The sequence below is a fragment of the Ursus maritimus genome, unplaced genomic scaffold (genome assembly GCF_017311325.1).
Source record: "Ursus maritimus isolate PB19 unplaced genomic scaffold, ASM1731132v1 scaffold_32, whole genome shotgun sequence".
NCBI classification, from domain to species: domain Eukaryota; kingdom Metazoa; phylum Chordata; class Mammalia; order Carnivora; family Ursidae; genus Ursus; species Ursus maritimus.
The window spans coordinates 28,480,066-28,506,312 of NW_024425786.1; the positions used below are offsets into that span (position 1 = coordinate 28,480,066).

Consider the following 26,247-nt stretch of genomic DNA (forward strand, 5'->3'; position numbering starts at 1 on the left):
GAAGCACGCTACCATTCCGTGACAGGCCCGTGCCTGTGTGCGCACTGCCCGTAGGCGTACAAAGCTCCTCTGGAAGGACACACAAGGAACCGCCTCCGGGAAGGACAACTGGCCGCTGAGGACGGATGGACTCACTTTTTTCACTGACCATACTCCCGTACTCTTTGAATATATGCCATTTGCAGGCATTAGTTATTCAAATTATATCTTTTAAAGCCTCCTTAGGGTACAGAAATAAGTTATGGGGGTGGGGATCTGAGGAGGGTCCCATCGGCCAGGGGCCTCCGAAGGTTATTCTTGTACCCGAACGGTAAACACGCAGCGCATACATACCCCCAACACGTGTTATGTTGTTAAATCAGGGTAACTGCCCGGTTTGAAGATCAAAATGGCTGAAGTGCAGCAACTGCTTGTGGTTCAACCTACCGTTTATTTATCAATAATCTACATGTACTAATGAATATTTATGCATATTATAGAACACATTCAAAGTGACAACTAAAAAAGGCTGAGCCAGAAAATAAATACAAATTGAAGGCCTGCTATGTGTCCCCCAAAACCCCCCCCCCAAGCCATGGGCCATCCTCCATACGCTCCTCCCTGGGGACCACCACCCTGCGCTGGTGTGGGGGTCGGAATCAACACCGCAGCCCATCTTAGCAGTGAGAACTTCTACTCTACAGAAAGAGTTTTCCAAAGTGAAAATTGTTTCCAGTCCTGAAGCTTACCACTTAGAAAACTCAGACGCGGTAACATTTACATGAACACAGCAGTGAGAGTCCCAATTCCTTCTCCTTAGTCACCTTCCCCGGCCCCGAGCAGGGCAGCAATCCGAAGAAGTATACGTGTAAGACACACGCTCGGCGCTCCACACGGCCCCGGGAAAGCAGCCCTGGTGGCGGGCTTCACACATGCACTTTTACACGTCGTCATTCATGCCTCAGTAGTTGGGAGTGAGGCTGAGGGGCAGAGAAGTCAGAATAAAAGCAAAAACTAGGTCTCAGAGTGTTTCAAAACAGCATATTTACTCCTTTCAAAGTTAGGCCATTTAAATACTTGCTTCAATTCCCTTATTCATCACACAGGTCAAGGTATCAACAACCCTCCTTGTAGGGTACTTACAGAGTATTCCACAGCACCCAAAGGCTCCGTTTCTCAGAGCACTCCCGAGGCCCCCAAGACGGACAGCAGCTCTGAACGCCCGTGCTCTCAGCCCACGCCGGCCCCGTCCAGCTCCTGGCACTTCCCTCAGGCCCTCCCGTTGGCCCCACAGAGCTGCCGGTCTTCTCCTTTGTGGGGTGTCCCGGCTCTCCATCTTCAGCTTGCGGGGTCTGATGCTACTTAGAACATTTGGAGTTTCAACAAAATCAACGATTTCCTCAGCCCCTGGAAGAGCAAGCATACTTGAGCCTCCCTCGGGAGCTGTGTACAGACACCATCCTCCCAGAAGAAGACATAAAATAGAACTACCACGGGCCTGGATTTTTTAAAATGTCTTATAACCAACAGAAGCAAAGGGCAACTTCTTCCCATTGTGGAGATGAGAAGGCTAAAGGCCTAAAGCAAAATACTATTCCAGACCCCAATAATCCGGTGAAGGCCTGCCTAGAAGGAAGCCCCTCTCAGGGGTCCTGGCAGCCACTCTGACAGGGTCACTGGTCACATCTAAGTCTGTCGAACAAACTTAGTTCGTAACCAAAGTGACAAATATCACAAGCATGGTAGGCATCTCCTGGGGGTTTTGCCTAAACCTCCCCAATTTAGAGGACATAAGCAGGCTCTCAGAACTGAAATATCTTCAGCCTGTGGCCAGTTTACAGAAAAACCTGGGAGTCCCCTAATCAATGACTGAAAACCTTACAGAGAAACTAAGTATAAAGCAAGCAGCCTACCTCTAACCATGGTCACAGACATACATGTGTACTCATATACACAGGTATGTTTTTACGTAGCACAGCTTTTTAAGGGTAATCCCACCAGATCTCAAGCAAATGTAAAACTATGAAAGAAATATTCTCAGGTTTGCTGTGTGCTCTCCTCCAGGCCACGGAGACTGCAGGAAGGCCTGCTTCTCTCTCCTGGGAAAGGAGAGAAAGTGACAAAGGAGGGTACAGAAATCCTCTGGTCCCTATGGTTTTAGCTTTAGAATTGTTTTTTTCATTTTTTAAGGAACAATCTAAATATAAGAAACTATTTTCTTAAAAACCCTGACATTGGAGTTCTGCTACCAAAGACATCTAATTAGCCACAGAATAAAAAAAAAAAATTTATTAGAGAACAAGAGTGAAAGCTTTTGCACATCTGACAAGGAAGATTCGTTTTGCTAACAGACACCATCCGTATTCGGCTCTACCAATATCATCACAATGGAACATATCTGTTCTAACAAAGATATGGGCCTAAGTCAAGGACTATGACTAGACAGCGTCGAAGGAAGGATGGGGCCCCAAATCTTATCCTCTAGACTGATTCACAACATAGGATTCCAATCAAACACTCCTCATGCAGTGGTTCTCAACCTGGCTTCTTATCAGAATCCCAGGGACTCTTTGGAAGGAAATCCCAGTCACTAGACTGCACCCCAGCCGGAGTATCTGGGGGTAGGACCCAGGCATCAGTGGGTCCCTAAGCTTCCCACGTGATTCCCGTGAGCAGCTGAGGCCAAGCACCACTCTAGAGGCAGGTAACAGTTCAACAAATCGGCAAGCTCCGCAGCCCGGCCGACCCTGTGAGGAAGGGGGTCTGCCGGGCATTGCAGGTGCTCACAGATCCTCTCTCTCAATCTGCTCAAGAGCCCCATACGATACCAGCTATGGGTGCAGTGTCGAGCCTTTCCATATACCTAAGTGAGTTTCAGAGCAATGTTTCATCAGGCAGATACCAGAAAAGAGAGAAAAATGGAAAAAGGAAGAAATTTCCATAAGGCATGATACGAATAAATAAAATAAGCGAAAAAACAATCTCAGGTTTAAAAGTAAAGCATGAGAAGTCAACACCTGTGAAATTTTATTTATATAAAAGAATAAAAATATCTATTTTAAAAGGATTGATTTAAACTTAGGTTTTTCAGCTTCTCCTGTTCCTTGAACATGAAACTGCTTCCAAGGCAGAAAGATTTAAGATAGGTAATTATTAAATAAACCCTTTTTACCTTCCCCCTGCAAAAACACAGAGCCAAGTTCCCCATTTTCTTTATGGTAAACCAGATTATTTTCAGTTGAGAATATTGGCAACTGCATGAAGCAGATGATCAGATATGTCGGCAGGAAGGTATGAGCTGTACAAGGGCGTTACAAAAAGTCCCCAAAGAAAAGAAGATGGTAAAAACAATAGAAAAATAATAAAACACAAACAAAATAAGAAAATGCCCGATATTTACAGCCTCCCTCTGAAACGTGACCTATGTTCTACCTTCAGCATAAAACAAAACCAGAGAACGTTTCTCGATGGGTATCACAGATGAAGCTGGTGCCAGCCAGTTTGGGGGGACACATTCATTCCAAGAAGGGAGAAATGCACAGTTAGCAACTTGCTGGAATTATAACCATGTCTTGGTCTTCTTGCAGTTCTGTTACTAAAAATGACACACAGTAAATGATCCAATGTGGTCTTACAGAAATGACTTGTCACCACGTTTCAGAACAAACTATTCAGAGTCACAGGCACTGGGTCTGGGAAAGCAGAGGTGGATGGCCGCGCACTCAGGTGAGGGGTATGTATCTTTGTGAGGTTGGAGGAGGGAAGCAGGGCTCTACAGCCTGGAAGCTTCTGCACTAATGAGTCTTCTAATAGTCCTAAAGAGAGAAAAACAAGAGTCCCAACTTACTCTCAGAACACTAGTTGAAACCTAAGAAAAAATTCATAAACTCTGCTAGGGGGCTGTTCTATAGTCAAACATTCTACTTCAAATGTAACAGACAATACTTCACATCTGAAAATGTCCCAACTTCCAAGTCCACAGAGGGACCGAAACATCAATTCTGCCCTTGTTGGGCTCCCTGAGCTCACCAAGCAAAAACAAAACAAAATAAAACAAAAATAAAAACAACTAGTATTAACAAGTCATTCTTTAATCAAAGGGAATTTTTCTTCAGTAAAAATGTGTGACCTCTCTATCTAAAATATAAAAAAAACCTAAGTAACACCTAAAAGTTGAAGTGTATCCAAATGGATACCCCAGCCTTTAAAATGAGAGCTGTAACCTGAGATTAGGAACACTCAGCTCCGAAGACGAACACATTTTCTAATTAGCTACAAAATCACCAGCCTCTCTGAAATGGTCTGGCTGATACTTACAGCTCGTGGTTTTTTGTTTAACTTCAGATCAATCCTGTGATAGAAAAGATAAAACATATTTGCATTTTAATTTACAGAAAGAGGGGCCAGGAATCAGCTACTGCATAGGGCACAAGCTATAACAAAGACTATTTGGTTAAGTAAAACCCACATTCTTCATTAGACTATGTCGTATTTAGTTGTTTATCCAGATATTATTAAGCAAGTATTTTAAAACATAAGCAGATACTCTCGCCACAAGGCAAACTTAGATGACAAAAAGAAATATACAGCAGTTATGAAAGCCATATAATTTTAAAACTATTCAGTACTATGCATTAAAGAGATTGGATTAAGAGGGCATGCTCTATGTTAATGTGTTAGCTTTGTAACTATATCACTGATAATCACTGAGACACGTAATGATTAAGAACAGGAAAGAGACTAGGAGTTTGTATTTCTGGACATGAAACACAAAAGAAATTAAACAAATTTCAATTTTTAAATCTTTCCAAAGCAAAATATCAAGATCTTAAACTATTAATCTCCTTATGAAGCAAAGCCAGAAAATCAATTTAAATGTGAATTAAAGGTTATCTATTTTTAAAGAAATTAAAATGCATAAAAGTGAAGTTTACTTAATTTTGCTTAAGTTATTAAATAAAATGTTACCTCCATCACGTTTTTCTGTTTTTAAAAAAAACTTCCCAGCCTAACCTAATATACATACCTACAATTAAACAGATAAACTATGGGTTAGAAAGGTCTCAAAAAGGCATATTGGTCTCTACACACTAAACAACACAGCACAAATACTAATTCAAATCAAACTTACTCAAAGTCATAATCAAACATGCCAGACGGGCTGAGGGGCAGCATTTGAAAGGAAGAAAGCAATAGAAATTAATACACTAATTGAATAAATTAGTCGATTAGCCACCCTAGCAAGATTCGTAGAAATAAAATCAGCTTTAAGAATCTTAAGCCATAAAGTTTCAAACATCAAAGCACCAAAGATTCTGTGGTTGGGAGAGTCCCTTCCCTCACTGGATTTCGTATCAGAAGAACAGACTATGAAAGGAAAAGTTATTTCATTAGAAAACGAGGCACCTGCAAGCCGTCTATTAGCTGCCAGATTCAGAGTTAGAACTTTTAAAATACGTAATTGTAGTGAAAAATATAAATAGGGCATTAGAAGAAATAGAGAAAGAAGGGTTTAGTCATATAACGAAAGGGTGCTTTGAAGACAGTACTAACAATTCAGCACAATATACTCTAACATAAAAGATAAAAACATTATAAATTTTTTGAAAGAAAACATTTTGCAACTTTTAACTCAAGTTGTAAGTTCTAAGAATGTCCAGGGAACACGGTACTCTTTTTTTGGAGCATTCATCCTAGAAAGCCAAGGGTCAAATGAATAAACTTCGGTGACAGTCTTGTTCCAGAAAACTGCACAGTCACATCACTTTGCCCCTGATTTAGTAACTGTTTGTGTCAGGGCTAGTACTAAGCACACCCAAATCGGGGTGCCCGGGTGGCTCAGTCGGTTAAGCGTCTGCCTTTGGCTCAGGTCACGATCCCAGGGTCGTGGGATCGAGTCCCGCGTCCGGCTCCTTGCTCAGCGGGGAACCTGCTTCTCCCTCTGCCTGCTGCTCCCCCTGCTTGTGCTCTCTCTCTCTCTGACAAATAAATAAATAAAATCTTAAAAAAAAAAAAAAAGAACACCCAAATCTACAACCCCCCCACCCCCGTAAAACAAAGGAGAGCTGACACCCACAAACACCTGCGCCTCGGGGATCTGGAAGGGAACAGTACAGGGGAGGAGGCTGTTTAGCACATGGCTGCTAACAGGCCATGGTTCTGGGCGGACCTCCAAAGCAAACATTAACCCTGAGCATGACATCAGCTCTCTGGCTGGCTCCAACACCTTTCACACTGTAGACAGGTGCTAAAACAATATGCAAAATGCTCTATCTTCCTCCCGGCCCATGTTTGCAAGAGTGAAGCTGGAAGAAAGCATAACTTCAATATCTCTTATGCAACCACCTCACTTAAGTCATTTGGGGAAGAGTACACCAGGTACAAACCAGGAACTAAAACCAAACATTTAACTTTTAGGGACATCGGGCCGGCTCAGTTGGAAGAGCCGGAAGAGACTCGTGATCTCGGGGTTGTGAGTCTGAGCCCCACTTTGGGGGTGGAGATTACTATAAATAAATAAAACTTTAAAAAAATCTAATTTTCAGCCTCACTTAATTTTGTTCACAAATTAGACTGTACCTACTTAATGAAAATGTCACAAACTACCTAGAAGAATTCTAGACGTTTGTGTATTAGTAAAAACTCTAAGAGCAGCTGTAAGTTATTATTTCAACTTTTAAGGACAAATCTGAGAGTTACTCCTTTTTGCTACAGTAACATATTCACTTCCACTTTGCTTGACTCACCCCTCAACAGTGCCTGGCGCACAGATGGCATTCAGACATTTGTTGAAATAATTTACTACAGACTTATCTGAGTATATGGGGCGTGGTAAGTTGGGAGGAGAAACAAGTACTGTACTGACTGCAAATGTACAAATGTGTATGAACAAAGTGCTCCACCCTCCCACAATCTGAAAAACCACAAAGACAAGAGTCGGGGGCAAGGGGTTTGGACACTTCCTGACTGAAGATGGCAGGAATCTGAGAACCTTCACTGGCCCCCGAGATGCCACTCTGGTGCACTGAACCTTTTTACACAGAAAGAAGGCAAATCAGCTCCACTCTGCTCCCTTGGGGCACATAGGCGCCTACAGCCAAGGGAGAAGGCCAGCCAGATAGTAAACCAGGGGGATGACAAAGGGATCCTGCTTTCCAAACAGAAAACACCATTTGTGAAAGCAATAAATAACATCCAAGATCTTTATAAATCCTTCTATTTTTCTGGAAGGAGTTAGCTTTGGGAACCAGAGGAAAAAAGGGTAGAAAGAAGTACTGTTCCTACAGAAATCTACTAGAAACCTACAGGAGGAAGTTAAGTTCACGTCTAATTCCTTTTTATCAGTCAGCCGATCATGGCATTAAAAAAAGGGAAGTATCACCTACAATAAACAGTAGCTATCTACTGTATCACTAATGGAAACTATGTCCCAGAAACTTTCAAGGAATTGTCCCCCTAATCTAGACACTGTAAAACAGGAAAAGAACCATTACTTTAAAATAACACTGGCGTAAATTTAAAAGCAACACAGAGCATGACATTTAATTACCTTAACAATTTAAAAAAATATTTTAAGAGTATGGCTCCCTGCTACTGTTTGTGACAAGCTAGCATTAGTCCTACCACAGTGATCAAATAGCCTTTAACCTTACACGCACAAAAAAAAGTTGTGCAATTCTTGCTATTTCTTACTGCAGTCATGAGACTGGCATAGTGATTTCTGGTCTGCAGGAAAGTGTTAAGCAGCGATCTTGAGTCACTCTTTGGAGGAAATACTACTTCTGCAGCATAAAAATCACCACCACCATTGACAAGAAAATTTCTTAAAAGAATTAAAGAATCTGTTGATGCTTAGGAGGCTTAAACCAGTTCAAGTTCATTCTCTATCATTCCCATGTGCAACCACGAAGCTAACAATGTGAATGCCTTCGATGTGGGAAGGAATAGAGCAACCCAACCCAGAAGGGCACCGGAGGACAGGGAACCCCGCCCCTTCCTTGCTGGCGCCCTTTCACCTCAGTATGTAAACTCCTAAGAGGAGCAGGACAAAAGCCAGCATACGGATACCTGGTTTTCATGCCTGCCAGAAGAAAGTTTGAGGTGAGGGCAAGACTGCTCACTCTAGAAGCTATGCATCACCCTCTCTGAGTACAGCTGTATAATTTCCAATTATCTGAGTTAATAGGCCCTGGCATTATCATACAAACCCCAGGCAGAATGAATGCTAAAATCCTCTCTGGGTGACACCTGACCTCTCTGTCCACTGATGTCATTCCTATCTCATTACGCACTGTAAAAAAAAACAACAAAAAAAAAACCACACACAGTGGACAAACATTATCTAGAAAGGTACTCTCATATCTTACAGACTTTATATTATTCTTCTCTGATATCTGAAATCAGCATATTACAGAGATATATAAAACAAAGAAATCATAAGCAATCAAACACCTTGTATTCAAAAAGAAAAAAAGGCATGTCCAATCAGCTCTGTCCACCCACAAGAGAGTAAGCGCAGGCAGGGACCAGGATTAGGAGCAAAAGACTCTCTTCCACTTGGCAGCTTCCCAACACGTACTAGTGCCATATTCCAAGTCCTATTTTACAGACTTCCCCTTCTCCTCCTCAGATGCACCATATTAAAAAAAGTGTTTATGGAATGAAATTCTTCTACGCTACAAACAGTGAGAAGGCTCTCTTCCCTCACCGTTACTCTAACGCCCACCCATTCCTCCACTGGCGAAAATGTCGCCTATTTCATTTGGACCAAAGCAATTTCTCTCCATCTGCGACAGAAAGACGGCACCAATTCCGACGAATTTTTACTCTAGTAAAAAGTCCCTTTGCAGCAATGGTCACGGCAGCTCTGGGCAGGGGAGTGGGGGCGGCCGGGTTGGAGGGGGAGAGGGGAGGTCCCTGCCACTGACCTGTGTCGGTTTTTATTCTTTCGTTTTTTATGGCTGCTGTGATGACTCCCTGAGGAAGTAGAAGAAGCAGCCTTCTGAGGCTTCACTCCCTGCACAGATCCGTCCAGATCCTCAGGGTCCTCCTGGTTGGGCTCATTCTCCTGATTGTGGAAGTCTGGAGAAGTATCACTTTCCGTCCCACTTCCTGGCTCCCCTGGAGGGAATAAACAAAAGTCCCAAAAGCATCAGCAGCACTCCTCAGGCAGTCTGTCCGTCAGCCAGGAAAGATGTTGTTGAGCACTGCCAGATAAAAAAAGCAACTATTTCCCATCTTCCAGGACCATACGTTCTAACTGCCAGGAAAATACTGGCTGACAGAGAGGATACTGTACAGTCAAAGCATCAAAGTTACCAGAGTTCCGGAAACACAAGTAATCTGAAACAGTGTAACCAGAAGCAACCTAAGGACAGCTGGGGGATGGGACCATGCAAGCAGGAGTACCTCCCTCCTGGCTGCATATAGGTCACTTAAACAGCAAGTGCACTAATAGGATTAATAATTATACAAGAAGCCTGGGTTCCTTCCCCAAACTGTACAAGAATCCTGTCTATCAAGAAAGGGAGCTCAAGAGGATAGGAGCCCCATTACTCTGAGAAATCTTAAGAATAGTATTTAAGGGATGCCTGGATGGCTTGCTCAGTCTGTTAAGTGTCTGCCTTCGGCTCAGGTCATGATCCCATCCTGGGATCAAGCCCCCATCAGGCTCCTTGCTCAGCGGGGAACCTGCTTCTCGCTTTCCCTCTGCCTGCCCCTCCCCCTCCCTGTGTGCATGCTCTCTCTCTCTCTCTCTCTCATAAATAACAATCTTTAAAAAAATAGTATTTAAAAAATGGTAGTAATATTCCTCAGCTGACACATATTCCCAATTTTAAAATATTCTTTATATATATTAAATAAGCAAATTCAAAAAGAATTTGCATAAATATGTATTTTTAAGAACAATTACATATATTCTGGCAGAAGTACACCTATTTTTTCCTGAAAGGAATTTCTTGAAACCATAATAGATAAGGATGGAAGAATACTTTCACTTCACTTTACTCAACTATTGAAGGAGCCCAAATATGTACATGGTTTCTTTCTTTTTTTTTTTTTTTCTTTTTTGTACACTGTTTCTAAAAACTGTCAAAAGGGGTTATGTGGACAACAGGACCAGGGACCAGTTTCCTTCTTCTTATATCTTTGTATTATAAAGTGCTGGGAAGGGATTTCAAATTGAGTCGCACATGGGTACAAAAGTAAAAGAAAGAGATGGTCCCCAAAATGCGGAAGAGAGAAATGGAACAGACCTCAGAAATCATGAGACCCTATTTTTGAACATGTCATGAAAGCAACAGAAGAGGGAGCTCTACAGCTATGAAGCTAGAAAAAGTATGCTGATGAATCGTGCTTCTAAAGGTTCAGGAAAACCAAGTTCATATAAAAACTGGAAAACAGTTAGTACCCAAAACTACAGTAACCAAGACTGTGTGGTACTGGCATAAGAGATATACAGAGTAACAGAATTCAAAGTCCAGATATAAACCTCTACAGTTGGGTCAAATGGCTTTCAAGGGTGACAAGACAATTCAAAGAATCGTATTTTCAATAAATAATGCTGGGACAACTGGACATCCTCAAAGAAAAGAATGAAATTGGACCCCTATCTCCTACCATACACAAAAATTAACTCAAAATGTATCAGAGGCCTAAATGTAAGAGCTAAAAACATAAAACTCTTAGAACCCATCTGATTAGGCAAATGGTTTCTTAGATATGACCACAGAAGGAAGCCTAACAAGAAAAAATATATAAATATGTGGAGAAACTGGAACACTCATACATGGCTGATGGGAAGAGAAAACGGTGCGGCCACCTGGGAAACTGTGTAGCAGTATCTCAAAGGCTAAGGACAGAATTACCAAATGATCCAGCAATTCCACTCCTAGCTATATACCCAAGAGGAATGAAAACAGGTTCACACAGAACTTGCCATGAATATTCACAGCAGTATTACACCTACTAGCCAAATGACTACTGACGAATAAATAAATAAAATGTGGTATATTCATATAGCGGAGTACTATTCAGCATTGAAAAGAAATGTAACAGCAATACTTGTTTTGCTGAGGAGTTTCTTCCTTGGTGTGATTACAGTGGTAAGAGCCTAGCTTACAGAACTACCGTACAACCCAGCAATCCTACCTGTGGGTATTTATCCAAAAGAACTGAAGTCAGGATTTGAAGAGATACCTGCACTCCCATGTCCACTGAAGCTTTATTCACATTACCCAAGAGGTGAAAAACACCTAAATGTCCATCAATGCATGAACGGATAAAGAAAATGTGGTATATCACTATAGTGGAATATACTATTCAGCCTTAAAAAAAAGAAGGAAATCCTGTCATATGCTACAACACAGATGAACCAGGAGGAGATCACGCTAAATGAAATAAACCAGTCACACAAGAACAAATACTGCATGACACCATTTATGTGAGGTCTCTGCAATAGTCAGACTCAACGGAAGCAGAGAGTAGAATGGTGGCTGCCAGGGGAAGGGAGAAACGGGGAGTAGAAAGTTTCAGTTACACGACATGAACAGGCTCTAGAGATCTGCTGTACAACACTGTACTAGTCGGTAGGGCACAAAACTCTTCATCTCAGGTTGTGAGTTCAAGCCCCTCACTGGGTGTGGAGCCTACTTAAAAAAAAAAAAAAATCTGTGGAAATTGTTTTTAGTGTTTTTTTTTTTTTAAGATTTTATTTATTTGAGAGAGAGATCACAGAGGGAGAGGGAGAAGCCAACTTGCCGCTGAGCAGAGAGCCCGATGCAGCGCTCGATCCCAAGACCCCGAGATCACGACCTGAACCGAAGGCAGACACTTAACCAACAGAGCCACCCAGGCTTCCCTGTTTTTAGTGTTCTTAACCACAATTTTTATAAACCTATCATTTGGAGATACATACTGAAACATGAATATACAAGAATATGGTATGACGTCTATGATTTTGAATGTCACACAGGAGGTGGAAGTGAGAGTAGGTCGGGTATGGACAGGGCACTGACCATGGTCTGGGATTTGGGGCAGTGTGATGGGTACACAGGGGTTTGTTTTTTACCTTCTTTATTTGTATGGATTCAAAAATCCACTTTAATAAAGAGTTAAAAAGTATTCACTTTTCCCAGTAGTTTATCTCAATAATATCTGTAACAGGCCTTCCCAAGCTATGCTTCTAGGACTGTAAATGGAGATACTCTTTTTGGAAACTCTAGGGTGTTTTCCAAAACCAAAGATCAATTCCCCGATTCTCCAGACACCAACAATTTGATTCCATTCTGACACTTACTGCCAGAACTAGGGCAAACCCACAGGTTAAGGGCTCAGTTCCACAAGCATGCCCCCCCACTTCAAATACCACTCCCAAGTCCCAGGCCTCTCATACTTCTAAGCAACAAGCTATAAATCAGGGGTACCCTAAACTCCTTCTTCAGGTTTCATAATTTGCTACAACAGCCCCAAGAACTCAGGGACACAATTTATTTACTGTTAATGGTCTATTATAAAGGATACAACTCAGGAACAGCCAAATGCATAGGGCAAGGTATGGGGAGCAGCGGGGAGCTGCCATGCCTTCTCTGGGCACGCCACCCTCCTAGCACCTCACTTTGTACACCAACAAAAGTACCACAGTTTAGGGTTTTGGGTTTTTTTAAGATTTTATTTATTTATTTGAAAGAGAGAGAGAGAGAGAGAGAGTACGTGCACACACACACAAGTAGGGGGGAGGGTCAGAGGGAGAAGCTGACTCCCCACTCAGAGGGGAGGCTGATGCGGGACTCGATCCCAGGACCCTGAGATCATGACCTGAGCCAAAGTCAGATGCTTAACCGACTGAGCCACCCAGGCGCCCCAGAGTTCAGGGGTTTTTAAGGAAGTTTCATTATGCGGTCATGATTAATTAAGTCATTGGCTACTGGTGATTAACTCAGTCTCTCCCTCCTCCCCCCCTCTCTGAGGTTCCGGGTAGGGCTGAAAGTTCTAAGGGGCCCCAAAGCCCCATCCTTAAGCTCTGTAGGGGCCTCCAGTCCTCAGTCATCCCCATGTCTTTGGTACGCAGCATGCACTAGTCATTGTTAGCACTCCGGAGATTCCGAGGGTTTTAGGGAGCTGTGTGCCGGAGCAGGGGACAAAGACCAAATATCTATTTCCCACTATACCACAGAAAGTAACTGCTAAAGTTAATGAAAATCACCCTTGACACAGTAATGCCACTTCTGGGACACTGTCAAATAGAAATAAAAAGTCCATTACAAACAAGCTGGTGCACAAGGAAGTTTACTGCAACATTGTTTATAGTGGGGAAAACGGAGACAGCGTGAATACTCACCAAGGGAGGAGGCACAACCAGACTGCTGGGTATCTTCAGCTTTTGCAAAGAATGTGAGGTTATAACGATAGCTAACAGAGTCCTCACTAGAGGCCAGGCATTGGTCTATACGCTTTACATATATCATACCTACAACCCTCACAGAAACCTGTACAACTATGATGACCATTTGACAGAGAAGGGAACTGAAGAGGCTGGAGTTTAAGAACCCTGCCCAAGGTCACACAGCTAATAAGCGAAAGAGTGGGGATTCACATTCAAGGACAGTTTGGCTCCAAAGCCCAGGCTCTTCATCACTACTCTACACACTTCTCTCTGGATGCACTCAACCTGCAGGAGCGTGTGTGGTAAGTGAAAAAGCAGGTAATATGTACTGGTTGGATCCAATTTCTTTCTTTAAAAAAAAAATCCCCCTTATGACATAATTAAAATACCAAGTGAGAAAAAAAATCCCCAACTCTGTGTGTGTGCGTGTGCGTGTGTGTATAGGAGGCTGTGTTAGGATAATATCAGCTGTTAATGTTGGTTACCTCAGAAAGTTGGGGCTGAAGTACAACACGAGGTAATTAACCTGTTTCATATTCACTTCTAAGTAGTTTGACTTAGTATAATCAGAATATAATACTTTTCTAATAAAAAAAAAACCTCTAACAAAATATAAAAGATGAGTCTAAAATGGAGAAGTATGATCAGGACAATCAGGACAGACTTCTTCTCCCATAGCCAGTCCTGCTCTTATGATAAAAATGTCATCTCTAAAACTGCAAATGGTGGAGGCACTGATTAGGGATGGACTAGGCTGATGGCACATGAGGTCACAAAAAATCTCTGGATCATAGACAGGATGACAGAAGGGGCACAGGACAGAGTAGGGCTGGGCACGAGAAGAGAGGATGAACTAGAAAAGTGGGAGACAAATAAGAAAGGTAAGTTAGATACAGCAAATTTTGCCTACATTGCAATTCTACCGAATGACATTAATGAACCAACTGTTTCCTCATCTTGAACCAGCTGCTATGGGAGTACTGAGTAAATGGATGAGTCGGTCATGTTCTGTAAGCACCCGTGAGCAACATACAGAACAGTGTAAATTGAATCAAAGCCCTGTGAATGGAGAATCCACCTGTGTCACTTCTCTGAAGAAATAACACCCCAGGCAGTAACAGATGTCCCAAAGGACTGATATGGATATTAAGTACCACGGGAGCCAGAGAAGAAAGAGTGGATTATTCAGGAAAAGCTTCACTGAGGAGATGGAATTTAAGCTGGAGCTTGAAAAATGAGAAGCCAAAGTAAGTACAAAAAATCATACATGCAAAAGTGCAGAGATGAGAAAACACAAGGTACATTCGGGACAAATGAATCAAACATTCCTTAAGCAGATGGTTTGAGAAATGAGAGGTTTTTGTTTTTTTTTTTAAGATTTTATTTATTTATTTGACAGAGATAGAGACAGCCAGCGAGAGGGAGCACAAGCAGGGGGAGTGGGAGAAGAAGAAGCAGGCTCATAGCGGAGGAGCCTGATGTGGGGCTCGATCCCATAACGCCGGGATCACGCCCTGAGCCGAAGGCAGACGCTTAACCGCTGTGCCACCCAGGCGCCCCGAGAAATGAGAGGTTTTGAAATAATAGCACGACAGTGTAAGAAGAGCCACGAGTGTCAGATTAAAGGATCTGACCTATGGAGACTGTATGAGATGATGGTTAAAGATCTGACCTGGTGGGGCACCCGGGTGGCTCAGTTGGTTAAGCGACTGCCTTCAGCTCAGGTCATGATCCTGGAGACCCAGGACTGAGTCCCATGTCGGACTCCCTACTCAGCGGCAGCGGGAAGGCTGCTTCTTCCTCTGACCCTCCCCCCTCTCATGCACTCACTCTCTCATTCTCTCTCTCAAATAAATAAAATCTTTAAAAAAAAAAAAAAAGACCTGACTTGTTGCTTAACCTTTCACACCCTGTTTCTCCATCTGTAAAATGGGAAATCTGTCTCTACAATGAATATCCCTTATAGACAAGGCACTGGGGTCGTCACTGGAGCTACAGCAACATTCCCTACTTTCAAGGAGCTTATAATCTGTACCTATCCTCAAGAAGCAGTTTAGGAATAAATGAGATAAAGGCAAGTGGCTGCGTAATATCTAGAACACAGTAAGTGGTCAAGTCTCAACATCCTTGAGATCTATAAACACGCAAGTCAAATTCTAAACAGTAGACAATTTGCCGTAAAATAGTAGCTAACAGGACATAAAGCAAAGTCATCAAGTATTTCTAAGCAGAGAAGTGACATCAAACAATGCTTCCTGAGTTCTCTGCACAAACCCACGTTTTAGGATTATTGGGCTAGAAGTGGTTTATAAGAGGGAATGCAGCCAGGGACACTAGATTAAACATTGCTAAATTACGAAGTGCGACCACAAAGAATAATTGCCTTTTTTCTTTTTAGATTTTACTTATTTGAGAGAGAGAGAGTGAGAGAGCACGAGAGGGGGGAAGGTCAGAGGGAGAAGCAGACTCCCTGCCGAGCACGGAGGCTTGATCCTGAGACTCCAGGGGATCATGACCCAAGCTGAAGGCAGATGCTTAACCGACTGAACCACCCAGGCGCCCCAATAATTGTCTTTTCTTGGCTCATGGAAGCAGGAGAGGAGTGAGAGCAAAAGGGGTGGGTTACAACACCCTGAAGTGCAGCAGTGAGTCAGTCAACCCTATAATGGGCTCACCAGGAAAAGACACCTGAGTTCATTTCTCACTGACATATAAGTAAGCAATTTGTTTTTAAAGAATGCCAGATTTTGATTAAGTGCAATAAACCTACAAATGAGACACTCTTACTTATTGAAACAAAACACACCTATTGAACAGTGCCAAGGCACTAACTTTGATCAGCACAAAAACTTTAGAGGAAAGAAAGATATCCAACAATGCCTCGTGCAGCATTTGCTTACCCACTGGAACGACATACCTGCTGAGGAAAGATCTGGTTTGACGAAAGCTTCAGAGGAGTCTGATGAAACAAACAGTAGAAACCACACTGATCCTTTAAAGGAAACTGGGTACAATCTGCCTGGTTGTTTTTCTTTTATTCTTTTTACAAAAACACACAATCCTTCACTAATTTGCACAAAATTCCCCTTGAGGGACCGTGCTAATCCACTCTATCATTCTAGTTCGGGTACATAAGCCAAAGGAAGCAGAAAGTAATGCACTTTTAAAGAAAATTTTCAGAATGGTTTGAACTCCAAAATCCTTGAGATCTAAGAATGTGTAACTCCAAATTCTAACAGAAAAGAATGTGTATTTCATCACATCAAAAATCAAGAACACAGGGAGTCATTCCACAAGATTTGTTATACAGAAATCCTGAGACGTTGGAGAGATTCTGTACAAAGGAAAAAGAGTAAAGGTGAAGCAGACCATTCCTCTCATGGAATTAAAGCTTGGTTTCATCACCTGAGTCTTTCAGGGACCCTCAATCTGATTTAAAGAGGTCTAGGGGCGCCTGGGTGGCAGCGTTGTTAAGCGTCTGCCTTCGGCTCAGGGCGTGATCCCAGCGTTATGGGATCGAGCCCCACATAAGGCTCCTCCGCTATGAGCCTGCTTCTTCCTCTCCCACTCCCCCTGCTTGTGTTCCCTCTCTCGCTGTCTCTATCTCTGTCAAATAAATAAATAAATAATCTTTAAAAAAATAAATAAATAAAATAAAGAGGTCTAAGCACCCAGCAGAAGAAAACATAAAGTCTTTGGAAGATGGCACCTTCATCCTCACCCTCAAATTACTCTACAAATACCTGAAGTTACAATGAGCAGTACACAGTCAAAAATAACCAGGCACACAGGGAATTAGACTTTACAAGTAATGACCGGCGGAAGCAGCAAACAACAGAAACACATCTTTAAGGACTTCAGGGACTGAAATTAAACATAGAATATACAACAACCAGGTTTACTCTGCTTAAAGAACTAAAAGAAAGCTTAAAAATAATTTCAGAGAAAGCTACTGAAAAAGTACATAGCAGATTTTAGAAATAATTAAGTGGAATTTCTGGGAATTAAAAATTTAATAACAAAAAATTTTAAAAATCAAGGAAAGGTTTAACGGCAAGTCAGATTCAACTGAAAGGAAAATTAGTGAATTAGTGGGGCACCCCAGAGGCAAAGACAAAAGACATGGAAGGGCTAATAAAAGACATAAAGGATACAATGAGAAAGTTTAACATACATGTAAGCAGAGTAGGAGAAGAGATGGGACAGAGCTCAGAACAAATGCAGTATCTAAAGAGGTAACTGCTAGGAATTTTCCAGAACTGATAAAAAATACCAAGTCACCATTTCAAGAAGTCCAATGAAACCCAAGCCAGATACTACAAAGAAATTCATACTTAGACACACTGAGGTTGACTGGAGAAAATCAAGACGAAAATACACTCTTAAAAAATGGCAGGAAGAGGGGCATTTGGGTGGCTCAGTCAGGTAAGTGTCCGACCCTTGATTTTGGCTCAGGTCATGATCTCAGGCTCCTGAGATGGAGCTCCACATCGGACTCTTTGCTCAGCAGGGGGTCTGCTTGAGATTCTCTCTCCCTCTGCCCCTCCCCCTCCTCTAAAAAAAAAAAAAACAGCAGGAGGAAATGGTAATGACAGGTGGTGAGACAGAACAGACAGAACTCAACAGAATTACTTTAAAGGGGCTCTGACCATTTGAACTGATAAACTCCAGTATTTATGTAATTCCCTATTCTAGAAAGAATTCAAAGCATTTACCAAGAGTCATATAATAAAATCCAATAAAACAAATTTAAAATGAGACAAGTTAAAAAAAGAGGAATACAAAAGTAAGCTGGATGCAACACTAAGATTCATTCCCAAAATGCATACTATAAATTCATACTTGCTTTCAGAGGAGAACCACTGAACATTTTAGCACCTATGTAAAGAAACAGTCCATTATCAGATATTCAGTAAAACCCAGCTAGTTGTTCAAGGAAAACAACTATTCCTTTTTTTTTTTTTTTAAAGATTTATTTATCTATTTGAGAAAGGAGAGAGAGTGTGTGCACGTGTGTGAGCGGGGGCAGGGGGAGGGGCAGAGGGAGAGGAGAGAGAGAGAAGCAGACTCCCAGGTGAGCGGGGCACCCAACGTGGGGCTCAATCTTACCCCCCGCCCCGAGATCATGACCTGAGCGGAAATCAAAAGCCGGAGACTCAACCAACTGAGCCACCCAGGCTCCCCTCAGGAAAAACAACTATTCCTAAAAATCATAAAAATTAGTGATGATAGTAAACATTTGCAACATTCTCTTACAATAAATACAGTAGCACATTTAATAGGACCAAAATATAATTCATCAAATGCAACTTTGTAGGGAAGACAAAGAAATACCAATATGACATAATCCAGGGATGTAGCTCAATTCAAGGGGACGATCTCAGGGGTATGGATGGCCCACACCTGCTTCAGAAAACCTTTAAGACATAAGTGCTTGTTTCAGGCAAGCTTCTGCAAGCAGTGGCTTTCAGGCTCATTTCCTCATGAGTACCTAGGTGCAGCCATTCTGTGTGGGTAGTTAAGTACAGAGCCAGATGCTGAACCATCCACCGAGCCAGAAGGAGGATTATAGGCTTTTGTGAAAACTGAGGAGTCAGACATCATTCCACTTCAACTCACAGCAGTGAGGTCCAGGGTGTTCCTTAATCAGTCTCAGGACTTCAGGAAGCAGATAATACTACCTCTACATTCTAGAAGTGGCAATTAATTGAAAAGAAATAAGATTTAACTTATTTAAGCTACAGCAAATGAAAAATCAAAAGGACTTGGTGTAATTGATTAGGTTGGCAGGAAAAAGTCCAAGATGCCTACAAACTTTCAAATGAGGGAGAAAAAAAGTACTATAACAGAAAAACTAAGCAGAGAAGTTTTGAAGGAAACAGGACAGTTTGGTTTTAGATAAAATGTTTGAGCTTGAATATCTGAATGGAAATGACGAAGAGACATTTTCTAGAATTTTCTAGATATTTAGAAACCTGTACACAGAGATAATAAAGTCACCGAGTAGTTCTAATCCCCAAACTACCAAAATCCCTCTTCCTGAAATCACTGGCCCAGTGCAAACACAAAAACTGGATGCCACAAGATATACCATCTGAGAGAAGTACGCAACCACAATACAAAAAGCAGGTTATGTTTCAGAATGATCCAGTGCACAGGAAAAGTGTCCAATACAGACAGCTACATAGAGTCTGACTCAGAAAGATAAATGTACAGATCTATATCCCATCACTAGACATTAAAATAGAATTAAACTATATGGCTTACCTGTGGAGAATGATACAATTTCCTCACAAAGTAAATACTACGTACTCTGTGTTTTATATTTAAGAACACACAGGTACATTCTGTTCACAGGATCAGATTTTCCTAAGAATTATTAAATTGGGGACATGGAGCTTTATCAGATCTATCTGAAATTTTCCATGATAAAAGATTTTCTTTTTAAATAAAAAAAAAAAAAAATACAACAAAACTCCCTAACACTCAGCAGCAACGAAGACATAGCTTTGTGTCTTTGAGTAGCTACAGCCAACCTCTGCATGACAGAAGAGGCAGGAAGGACATGGAAGTTTCTTCCTCAAAAAAAAAAAAAAAAAAAGGAAAAGGAAAAAAAGACATGATTAAGGAAACTCAAAAGGGTTCCTAACTTCTAGAAAGAGGAGGCAAGAGTATAAGAGATGTAGTCTTCAGATACACGGTTGGATAGGAATTAAATATAAGGGCTCTTGTAGCTTAAAAATAAAGTAATAAAAAAGTAAAAAAATAAACTTACTCTTTTCAATGAGCTGATCCTGAACTCCTGCCAACGCACTTACTGCCTAAAAGAAAAAAACCACCCGTTACTAGAAAAATTATCACAGACCTCCGGAGAGCACTCAGACAGCAGGGAAAGAGAAAACTCGCAGAAATTTAACTGAGGTGTTCCTCCACGATGGGCCACAGAAAGGTTCCCCCCCTCACTTACAGCTGCTGAAGTGACTGAGGATTTACTGAAGAGCCGCTCAGCTTCCTTAAACTTCCGGTTCCTTCGATCGTTTTTGCTATTGGAGTTTCTAAAACACATACAAGAAACTCATAAGCACCAAGTTGTATCTATGGTTCAAGCTGAAGACAGTCCAGGGCACATGTAAGGAACTCTCTCTCTCATTGTCTCTCTTTTTAAATACCAACTTTCAGACGGAAATGCCTCCACACCGTTTGGATTGACCAAAACGACCTTTACGCTGAATGGCTACACAGCAATGGTTACCAATACATGGCAGGTGCTCCACTGTAGGCCATTACTTTAGTTGGTTCACAGTTACTGTCATTTTAATACGTATTTATTTTGATACTTATTTTTAAAAACAATTAGCACAGACTAGTGATATGAAATGTTTCTGTCAGATAAGCCTAATTGAAAAAATTTAAAGAACACAGGGTGCCTGGCTGGCATAGTCGGTGGAGCAGGCGACTGTGGATCTCAGGGTTGTGAGTTTGAGCCCCAGACTGGGTTTAGAGATTACTTAAAAAAATAAAATCTTAAAAAAAAAATTTTTTTTAAAGAACAAACCAGGGTTCCTTAAGGAAATAGCTGGTATCAGTTCTGGGATAAGAAAAGGACAAGATGAGTCTAAGACACCTTGTTGGGACAGAAAGTCACAAAAATGCTGAAAGATTAAAGGGTCACGTCAAAAAGACAAAGGAATCAGCAGGAGGAGGCTGTCCACATATGGGGCAAACCAAGCACTGAAAAGGGTAAGGATGGGTGTGTTTGCTTGGTCACTAAGCTGTATGTCTGTGATGTATGCACTTCTCTGTGTATATTTCAGTAAGTTTATAGTAAAAAATAAGGCTCTACAGTAAAAAAGTGACAGCATTAGATTTCAACACGCTGACTTTTTTTTAATCCATTGGTCTCTAGTGATATTAAAGAGAGAGGGCCAGAGATAGAGAACAAAAGGGAGAGAAGATATGAAAGGAAGATTCTTCTTTCCACATGCCAGTAATCCACATACAAGGATCAGAATCAGCAGTATATTAAGTGAGTCAGGTAAAAATCAACAATGGATATTAAAACCACTGAATAAAAATTGGAGGAGCAATATATTCACACTGTCTAAAAGTATAGCCTCCAATTACAAAAAGAAAAAAATAAATTTTTACAAGGGAGAAATCATATGCTCAAACTTCATACCAATAATGGGACAATATGACATCATGTGCCTCCCAATAAAATAGAGGTAAACGACACACCAGGCATACAAATCACTTACGCAACATTTTGGCCAAAAATCCTTAAAGACTCTCTCACGAGGTCACAAAAAGAAAAATCTGGAATTGGGACATTCTGCAAGACAATGTCATGAACAACTTCACCACTAAAAAGGGTAGGAGACTCTCCTAAACAGAGACGAAAGAGGCCCAATAGCCAAATACAGTACATGAACATTGAATGGATTAAAACAAGGCAGCAAAGCACGTTGGGGACGCTTAGGGGAATTTGAATAAAGACCACAGTAGATGATACTATTAGTGTAATGCTAATTTTCTATGTGTGATAACTGTGGTTAGGTAAGAAAAATATTCCTAGGAGGTAACTGCTGACATAATTATGGGCAAAGTGTCATGTTATCAGTTTAAATGGTTACCAAAGTAAAAAAAAAAAAAAAAAAAAGTGGGGTAAAGGGAAGCTATAACTATAAGGGGGTAGCAGGCAGGATATCTGTGTGGTGATGAAGGGCTTCTATATCTTGACTGCAGTGGCGCTCGCAGGAATCTACACACGGTGACAGAACTACACACACACATCGTACCAACGTCAGTTTCCTGAGCTTGATATTCTACTAGTTACATAAAACCCAACCACTGGGGAAGGCTGGGTGAGGGTACATGGAACCGCTCTATTGCCGCAACTTCCTATGTTATCTGTAATTATATCAAAATTAAAAAAAAAAATTTTTTTTAGAGAGGAGGGGGAGGGGCAGGGAGCGAGAGAGAGAATCTTAAGCAGGCTCCACGCCCAGCAATGCAACCGACATGGGGCTCAATCCCAGACCCTGAGATCATGACCTGAACTGAAATCAAGAGCCAGACGCTTAACTGACTGAGCCACCCAGGAGCCTCTAAAAATGTTTAAGTACAGATATAGGTGTGTGTATGTTTATACACATTAGAGAGAAAGCAAACGTGGCAACATGGTAACAACTGATGGATGCAGGCGAAAGGTATCAAGTGTGCACAGTACTATTTCAACTTAAAGTGTTTCCAATTTGAAAATTTTTAAAAAGCTTAGACAGTTTTCAAGAATAGTTATTACTAAATAAATTGCAGTATGGTTAGCACACAGGTGTGACAAAGCTTGTAAAGGTCAAACTCACAACTGATTAAAAAATGGAAAACACTAATAAAATGATATGTCAGGTACTGTCATTTGCTGCACTTTGTTTACGCCTCACACAACCCTGTACCATGGGCCCGACTTTCCCTATTTCCCAGATGTAGGATTTGTCCACAATTACTCAGTGAGGCAGAGGCTAAGCCAGAGTCCAAGTCGAACCCCAGACGACTTCCCACACCATCACTTTACTACTGCCTCCCTGCAAAGTTGCTAGCAAGAACACAGACAGTCCAAAAAACAATTACTAGGGCACAATACCAACACCACAAGCTTCTGACACTCACTTTTGGTTGGTCAGATACCGATCCCAGCCACGAATAATATTGCCATACATCTGAGTGTCTTCCAGGTAGCTTCCTTCAAAAGCATAGATTTGTCTCTCCAAGTTTGCCAGTGTTTCCTGAGAGATGAAAAACAAGGAAATGGATAATGCCTTTTAAATGCAAACGTTAACTCTGACCAAACCAAACTGAATATTAGCCTTAGACATTCAAGTTCCACTACAGGAAGCCACCCCGGTTGGAAAAGACAAGACATGGGGAGAGGAAGGCTGTTTTAGACTAAGACAGTCTAGACCTTAGACCTGTCTTGTTGGAGCCCTTTGATAATAGAAGGGAGCGTATAGAGCCTGTCTCCAGAAAAATGTGCAAAATTCTGCATATACTTCAGAGGGCTCGTGGAAACCCAGCTGCCAAGAACCCCCGCTCAGGCAGAACGTGAGCAGTCTCCACTCCCACGCACAAAGGTACTGCTACTGGGGAGAGGAAAGGGCGAGCAGCCTTCCAGCGCCAGCTCGCTCCCCTCCCCGCAGGCTCTGAGAGAACGCCGGCACTGGGCTGTCAGTTGCCATGGAAACGTGGAAGGGCGGCTTCAGGTGAGATGGCCCTCCCCGGTGCCCAAGCCTAAACGCGGGGGGGGGGGGGGGGGGGGGAAGGGGTGGCCACCAGGGTGCCTGGAACCCTGAGTGCATGTCACAATTCTCAATTCCCTGGACTGAGTCCTTTCCCCCTCGCCTGTCACCTTCTACATGTTCCCGAAAACATCACAGCCATGCCCGTCAAAAACCCCATCCAACGCATCTCCTAGTCCTCAAAAGGACATGCGTCCCTCCATCCTCCAAAGGCCAGACTGGATGGCTGGGTCCCCCTCCCACACTCGCCTCCTACCCCACCCCCTCCAAGCCCACTGGCAAGTCCGAACCAGTCTCCTACGGCCCCCAGACACACCCGAACCCACCCCTCAAAGACCACAGACCTCCCCGCCCTCACCCACCTCGCAAAGGCCAAGGACACAACCGCCCCTAGCCCATAGCTCACAGACACTCGCCTTCCTCGAGCTCCCACACAGAAGCCCCCCACCTCAGGCGCCATCCCGCCTCCACGCCCCCGCCGGCCCCGGCCCCGGCCCCTTCCCCGTCCCCCGCTCCGTGCCCCGCCCCCCAGCCCCGACTACCCCGCTCCGGAGCCGCGCCCCGGGAAGCCGTGGCGCCGGCGGGCCGGGGAACGCGCAGCCGGCCTCAGGCCGCCGGGCTCCCGGCCGCCGCGTTGCGCCGGGGGAGTAACGGCCTGGCGCGATCGGGCCGGGGCCTGGAGGCGGGGACGGGCGCGAGCCCCCACCGAGCGCCCCCGCTGCCGACCCCTCACCGCCAGCTCCTGCTTCCGCTTCACGAGCTCCGCCAGCTCCCTCCGGGTGTCCGGGATCTGCGGCGGCGCCGCCTTGTTATGCATCGCCATGTTGGGCTGAGGCAGGCGGCGGCGGCGCCAGGTTGGGGGCGGTCCCTGCGCGCCGCCGCCCGCTAGGGGGCGCCCGCGCTGCACTGCGCCTGCGCGCGCGGTTTCCGGAGCCGCGCGCCGCCCCGCGCCGCGCCGCGCCGCGCCTCGCCTCGCCGGGGGCCCTCGAGCTCGCGCGCGCCGCTCCTGGACGGGCAGGTGATGGACCCGACTCTGGGTCCTAGCCGCCCTCGGCCCCTTGGCGGCCGGCTTAGCTTCACAGACACCACAAATTCACCTTGTCCAAAACCAGACTCCTCCCAAGTCACCTCAGTGAATGACTTGCACTGTCCGCCGAATTGCCGGAGTCAGAAACGTGAATATCATCGTCGCTCTCCTCTCCCCCACAAAACCAAATCCTGAGGACTCGCCTCCGGAGGAGCCCGCAGTCCACTCGCTTTTGTCGGCCACCTCCCCTTCGTCCAGGCCTTCCCTATTTTTAGCTCCATTATTCCCACAGCCGCCTCTTCCCACCCTAAGCTCTGTTGGATCCTTATCCACAGTGGTGCCAGGATGGTTGGTGTTTGGAAAGCAAATGTGGCGTCACTCCCCTGGTTAAAACCTTTCGATGCCTTCCCACTGCCCTTTAGAAAAACAAGTTTGTGTAGCGGTTAAGGTCACAAACCGAAGCCAGAACTACCTTGTTCAAAATCCTACCTCTATCATAGCTACGCTGTGCCATTTTGCACGAGTAAATTTCACTAGTCTCAACTTCTCATCTGCAAAATGGAGGTAGTAATAGTACTTATCTCGTACAATTGTCCGGAGGAGTTAAGTCACTTCACCTAGGAGCTTGGCAAGTAATACGAATTATGCAAATATTCGTTTTTACCATGAAGACCAGCATCGTTAACTTGGTTTTCATTTGGCCCTTGCTTACTTCTCCAGCCTCTGCTCTCCATCTTTCAGGGTTCTGCAGCTCCACTACCATAAACAGGATTTTTTTTTTTCATATTTCTTTTTTTTTTTTTTTTTCCACCTTGCTTGGAAGTCTTCAGGTTTCTACGATCTATAGATTGGTATCTTCCACTAGTTCTGAGAAATTCTCAGCTCTTTTTCTTAAGATATTCCTCTGCCTCATTTTCCTCTCTCCTTCTGGAACTCAAATTGAACATAATAATCCTTTATTTTTTTACCCACTGTTTCCCATCTTTTTGTCTCTCTGCTGCATTCCGGATAATTTCTCTTGTGTGTTGCTCTTGTAACCTGAATCTTGCTGAACTCCCTTATTAATTCTAGGAGGGTTTTACTGTAGATTCCTTGTTTTTTTTACATGACAATCATTTCATCTGCAAATAAGGTTTGTGTTTTCTTTTCTTTTTTCCCCCCTTTCCAATCTACATGCTTTTTCTTTTTCTTACCTTATTGTGCTGGCTAGGACTTCCAGTTCTACAGTGAATAAGAGTGGTCACAGTAGACATCCTCGACTCCTTCCCTATCTTAGAAGGAAAGTATTCAGTCTTTCACCATTAAGTACATTAGCTGTAGGATTTTTGTAGATGCTCTTTATTAAGTTGAGGAAGTTCCCCCTCTACACTTGGTTTACTGATAGTTTTTATCATTAATGGGTATTTAATTTTGTTAAATGCTTTTTTCTACACCAATTGACATGATCATTTTTTTCTAGCCTCTTGGGATAGTGGATTATATAGATTTATTTCCACATGTTAAACCAGTCTTGCATATCTGGAATAAACCTCACTTGGTCATGTTGTCTAACTCTTTTTATGTAT

General features: G+C 43.0%; 1 protein-coding gene across 3 annotated transcripts; it reads right to left on the reverse strand.

Annotated features, from left to right (window-relative positions):
• Window positions 1-1,003: 1,003 nt before the first annotated feature.
• On the reverse strand, window positions 1,004-24,537 carry MEAF6 (MYST/Esa1 associated factor 6). 3 transcript variants are annotated; one of them, XR_005831551.1, is made up of 8 exons: window positions 24,389-24,537; window positions 23,030-23,145; window positions 20,331-20,418; window positions 20,139-20,184; window positions 8,907-9,099; window positions 4,948-5,005; window positions 4,297-4,330; window positions 1,004-3,794 (listed from the first exon to the last, which is right to left on the reverse strand). XR_005831551.1 is itself a non-coding variant. In XM_040619280.1 (7 exons), the coding sequence occupies exons 1-7, from the start codon at window positions 24,476-24,478 to the stop codon at window positions 3,786-3,788; spliced, it is 576 nt and encodes a 191-aa protein (XP_040475214.1). In that variant the 5' UTR covers window positions 24,479-24,537; the 3' UTR covers window positions 1,004-3,785. The 3 variants fall into 3 exon arrangements, 2 of the variants coding, with proteins under 2 accessions (XP_040475214.1, XP_040475215.1); XM_040619280.1 differs by lacking the exon at window positions 4,948-5,005; XM_040619281.1 differs by lacking the exons at window positions 1,004-3,794; window positions 4,297-4,330; window positions 4,948-5,005; window positions 8,907-9,099 and adding an exon at window positions 16,186-16,322.
• Window positions 24,538-26,247: the final 1,710 nt, after the last annotated feature.